General features: G+C 64.8%; 2 protein-coding genes across 2 annotated transcripts in view; one reads left to right on the forward strand and one right to left on the reverse strand.

Moving 5' to 3' along the window:
- Positions 1-2,342: 2,342 nt before the first annotated feature.
- Positions 2,343-3,416, reverse strand: EMIHUDRAFT_115761 (hypothetical protein; the record flags this gene model as incomplete). The annotated part of the gene is made up of 1 exon (XM_005777276.1): positions 2,343-3,416. One exon carries the CDS (start codon positions 3,414-3,416, stop codon positions 2,343-2,345), a length of 1,074 nt encoding a protein of 357 aa, XP_005777333.1.
- A 436-nt stretch (positions 3,417-3,852) lies between these two features.
- The window catches only part of EMIHUDRAFT_469266 (hypothetical protein), a gene marked incomplete at its 5' end in the record, with an annotated part of 3,908 nt that continues 2,469 nt past the window's right edge, over positions 3,853-5,291 (forward strand). Inside the window, 3 exons of the mRNA XM_005777277.1 lie at positions 3,853-4,029; positions 4,097-4,269; positions 4,310-4,523. Of these exons, the coding sequence (XP_005777334.1) occupies positions 3,853-4,029; positions 4,097-4,269; positions 4,310-4,523 (564 nt within the window). The remainder of the gene's footprint in view (positions 4,030-4,096; positions 4,270-4,309; positions 4,524-5,291) is intronic.

The following is a 5,291-nucleotide window of genomic DNA, read 5'->3' on the forward strand; positions in this document are numbered from 1 at the left end:
TGGGCTCTATGGACGGCCCTGACTATCCCTGACACACAGAGAGTCAAGGACGGTCGCATTTGCGCGAGGCGAGGCGAGCATTCAGACGCGTTGCATGCGCCATGCCTCGCGCCAGCGCGTGCGGGAGCTCCTGGCTGAGCGTTGAGTCCAGGCGAGTTGCGCTGGCCACTATCGCTACGCCGAGCCGAGCTGACGCGCCGAGGCGCCGGCCAGTCGCAGCCGTGAGGCATGCCACAGCAGCAGAGGCACCTCCCACCCATTGGGCGGGCAGACAGAAGGCCAGGGCAGCACTGGCAAGTGCAACGCGCCTCATGTCGGAGAGCGACCGTGCCTCGTTCGCCGTTTATGATGTAGAGTTTGTTGTAGAGATTTCACGTTGTAGAGCGCCTCTACATCGCTCTACAACGCAGGCACTTCGTCCCGCGGCGGATGTAGAGCTCTACAGCTCTACAGCGCTCTAGAGCGCTCTACATCTCTACAGCTCTACAGCGCTCTACACTCTACATCCTCTACACCCTCCCTCAGGAATTCTTTTACACTAGGCACGGGACTGGCGCGCACTGGCACTTTAGAATGGGCAACAAAACTCCCTCGCACGACACTAGGCACGGGACTGGCGCGCACTGGCACTAACACAGGAATTTAGACTTAAGAATTTAGAAAGCAGCACGACACTGGGCACGGGAGGTGAACCTTCTTTTCTAGACGGCTAGGATTGAGAGCAGCCTCGCTCTCAATCTTAGAAGTCGAACGAAGGATTGTGAGCAGCACTCCTCGCAATCGTAGCATCTCTGTGCGATTGTGAGCGCCTACGCTCGCAATCCTACATCTTCTAGCATCAGGATTGCGAGCGTAGGCGCTCACAATCGCACAGAGATGCTACGATTGCGAGGAGTGCTGCTCACAATCCTTCGACTTCTAGGATTGAGAGCGAGGCTGCTCTCAATCCTAGCCGTCTAGAAAAGAAGGTTCAGCGGCACGGGACTGGCGCGCACTGGCACTAAATAATTTTAATGTTTCCTCGCACGACACTGCCCACTCCCGTTCCCCTGTGTCCCTGATCGTCCTTCCAAAATCCTGCTCGTGCAGGTAGGGACCCTGTCCTCCCCCCATCCCTCGTCTGGGGAGCGTGTTTTCTTTCTTTCTTTTCTGGGCACGGGACTGGCGCGCACTGGTACTAACACGAACAGAATTTTACAAGGGATCTCACGACACTAGATTTAGCCTGAGATGAGACCGCCACGCAGTGGAAAATTGGGAGTCCACCGAGCCCCGCGCTGCGAGCCTGTCGTGTCCCTTCCTTGCTTGCTTGTCAGGAGGAGGAGCGAGAGAACCCCCTGTGCCCCTGATCGTCCTTCCAAAATCCTGCTCGTGCAGGGGGTAGACCCGTCGCGGCGGCAGCCCGGACCACCGTGATCTACGACAAGGAGGGCCACGCCTCCCCGAGCTCGAGGAGGAGCCGGCGGAGGGGAGGGGCGAGCCGAGAACGATAGAAAGGCCGCGGGTGCGGGCGCGATTCGTCGACCAGGGAGAGCCGGTCCGACCCCCCGGGGAGGGGAGGCGATATAACCCAACGCCGCCGCCCTCGCCCGGGGAGTCGGGCACGGGATCGCCACCCGCGGAGTCAACGGGATCAGACAGAGAAGGCGAGACGGCGGCGAAGCCGCGGTCGAAGAAGTATAAGAGGGGAAGGCGGGCTCCGCAGCCGACGCCTGACCATCGGAAAGCGAACAGGAGGGGAGACCGGGAGGAGAGGGGCGAGCCCCTTCGGATGGGGGGTGGGGAGATCGGGCGGAGGAGCCCTGAGTGGCGATGTCGGGTGAGAGTGTACGTCATGCTCGTGTCTGGTGTTTACTAGCTCCGAGTAGAGGGGGCGTTCCGCCGCTAGGGGACACCCAAAGCGCAGAACCAACCCTCGGAGACCTGTGTTTACTTTACGGCCCTTTCCCTGCGAACGCGCACCCCCCCGGGCTAGGGCTCTCTAGCCCGTAACCCGATGCCGATCATCCGGCCCGCTGGGTGCGCTTCTTAGCTCCCCGGCCCTGGAAGTGGATGTGAGGTTAATGACTGCACTCCAAGTGCTCCCAAGTCGCAAGTGCAGGTGAGGACCCTGTCCTCCTCCCATCCCTCGTTTGTTTTCGGGGGTTCTTTTTCTTTCTTTTACACTAGCCACGGGACTGGCGCGCATCCGCGGCATGCGGGACTCTGGCGGATGTCGGCGGCGCGCGCCACCCACTGGCACTAACATGGCACACCAGAGTCGAAAAGAAAGACCACACAAGTGCCCGCATCCGCCATCCCTCCACCCTGCTGTGTGGAGTGATTTCTCTCTGTCTCTTTCTTTAGACCCGAGGCGGCGTCGACGCGCACCATCCGCTCCCCATCTCGCTCTCCCTCGTAGTGCTGCACGTTGCCGCGGGAAACTCCATGCGCACCACCCGCTCCGCACCTCGCTCGCCCTCGTAGTACTGCACGATGCCGTCGGGAAACTCCGCACGCACCGTCCGCTCCGCACCTTGCTCGCCCTCGAAGTGCTGCACGGCGCCATCGGCACGCACCGCGCGCACCGCCCGCTCCGCACCTCGCTCGCCCTCGAAGTGCTGCACAGTGCCGTCGGCAAACTCCCTGCGCACCACCCGCTCCGCACCTTGCTCGCCCTCGAAGTACTGCACAGTGCCGTCGGCGAACTCCCTGCGCACCACCCGCTCCGCGTCTTGCTCGCCCTCGAAGTGCTGCACTTCGCCGTCGGCAAACTCCGCGCGCACCATCCGCTCTGCGCCTCGCTCGCCCTCGTAGTACTGCACTTTGCCGCATGGGAACTCCGTGCGCACGCCCCGCTCCGCGCCTTTCTCGCCCTCGTAGTAGTGCACCACGCCGTCGGCAAACTCAGTGCGCACCATCCGCTCCGCGTCTCGCTCGCCCTCGAAGTGCTGCACCAGGCCACTCCTCAAGATACGCACCCGCAGATCAGCGCCCCGCTCTTCGCCGCGTCGCAGCGCCCACGTCTCGGCGCGTTGCTCGTCAGCGCCTTCTACTGCCGACAGGCAGAGCGCCGGGCTCACCCTCGCAAGCCACGGGAAGTGGTCGGCGGTGGCGCGGCGGTCGGCGGCGTAGGCGCGAAGGCTGGCCTCGCAAAGCGTCGGCCGTATGATGGACGACCCGACGAACGATCCGGCAATCAAACGCTCGATGAGAAGCAGCCGCATCGCCACGGCGAAGAGAGGGTCCTTGAAGCGCGCCAGGCCGCTGCGAAGCGCGAGGCCGAGGCGCGGCGACGCGAGGCTGAAGGCGGCGCAGTCGGAGAAGTCGTCGACGCCCTCGAGGATGCGGAGGTGCAGCTCCGGCGGCAGGTCGCCCAGCCAGTCCGTGGGTGGGTCGTCGTCGTCGTCGGTGCGTGCTGGAGGCGGAGGAACCATTTTAGATCAGCGATTCATACAGCAAGCGCCGTGCGCATTAGAGGAAGAAATGGCAGCGCCGCATATGCACCATTGAACAACAGCCGAGTCCGGCAACAAGCGCCGTGCGCCGAACATAAAAGAAGTGTTTACCTCAGGACAACTACCTACAACTGGAGTGTAGTGGCACTAACTAATACGGTTGTAAGAGAGAGAGAGAGAGAGAGGTGTGATGTTGCAGATGTTGCAGAGATAAGGCCGAATCGGCGAAGCAGGTCTAAGTTTGGGGGGGTACGGTAGATGTCCTGCGAACGAGGTCAACGAGAAGGTGCAGCGCGTCTCGCGCTGCACGTCCTGCCCCACTCTCCGCTGCGCCAGCTTTGCCACCAGCCACGCCCGCCCCGCGCCTCCAGGTCGACCTGCCGGAGACCGCGTCCCGCCGCCTCGGCACCTCATCATGCCGAAGCGGCCGCTCGACGACGTCGTGCTCGTGATCCGCGGCACCGTGATTGACAGCCCAGAACTGACGACGCTGCGCGTGCGCACCCACGCCGTGCTCGGCGTGCGCGCCATCGGCACCGTCGCCTTCTGCGAAGAAGGACACACCGAGCCTCTCTCTCCTGGCAGCAGCCTGGTGCTCCCGCCGCGCGCCCGCGCGCCCGTTACGTCTCTGCCGCCGACCGTCCCACCCGAGCCGGCAGGTGCTGCGCGAGGGAGGAGAGGTGGTGCTGAGCCGCGGCTGCGTCATCCGTGACCTGCCGGCCCGCGGCTTCCTCTGCCCCGGGCTGGTGGACACGCACACGCACGCGCCGCAGTTTTCGTTTACCGGGATCGGGCGCGGCTCTCTCCGGCAGCGGGTCGAGTGGCCGGACGAGTGACCGTGCTTGCCGACCGCGCCCCGAGCCGCGCCCCAGGTACGACCTCCAGCTACTCGACTGGCTCAACAAGTACACCTTCCCCTCCGAGGCCAAGTTCAAGGATTCAGCCTTTGCCGCGCGCGTCTGCCGGAACGCCGTCGCGCGCACGCTCCGGAACGGGACGACGTCATGCATGTACTTTGCGACGATCCACACGGACGCGGCGCTGCAGCTCGGCCGGATCGCCTCGGGCATGGGCCAGCGCGCCTTCGTCGGCAAGGCGCGCGCTCGCCTCGCCCGCCCGCCTCGCGGAAGGAAAGAGGCGGCCCTGGCGGAAGGGGAGGAGGCGGCCCTGGCGGAAGGAAAGAGCGGCCCTGGCGGAAGGGGAGGAGGCGGCCCTGGCGGAAGGAAAGAGGCGGCCTGGCGGAAGGGGAGGAGGCGGCCCTGGCGGAAGGAAAGAGGCGGCCCTGGCGGAAAGGGAGGAGGCGGGCGGCGCTAGTCCCGCCCGCGGGATCGCGCCGCCGGGTCCCTTCCGTGGCGGGCGGGGAGGGAGAGGCCGGAGAGGGGGATGGGGGAGGCGGAGCGGCGCTCCGACCCGCCTCTTCTCCGCGCGGCATATGAGCATGGACTAACCCGAACCCGAACCCTTACCGTCACCCCTTCTCCCGCGCGGCATATGAGCATGGGCCGGGACCATGATCCATGGGACTTGTACTTAGGTAAATATGGACCGGAACGCGCCCGAGTCGTACTGCGAGACGACGGCAGACTCGCTGGCGGAGACGGCGCCGCCGCTAGCCCCGGGCCCCTCACCCGCAGACACACGCACACCCTCCCGCCTGCACCCGCCCGCCCGCCTTGCACCCTCACCCTCGCCCTCCCGCCTTGCACCCTCACCCGCCCGCTCCTGCACTGAGTGGTGCGTGAGCGATGAGCGTTCCTGACTGGTCCGCCTGGGAGGCCTTAATGGTACGAGCGCGGATTGGAGCTGCGCGCTATGTACACGGAAAGATGGTGTCCTGCTGCAACTTCTGCTTGC

The sequence above is a fragment of the Emiliania huxleyi genome (assembly GCF_000372725.1).
Source record: "Emiliania huxleyi CCMP1516 unplaced genomic scaffold EMIHUscaffold_263, whole genome shotgun sequence".
Lineage (NCBI taxonomy): Eukaryota > Haptophyta > Isochrysidales > Noelaerhabdaceae > Emiliania > Emiliania huxleyi.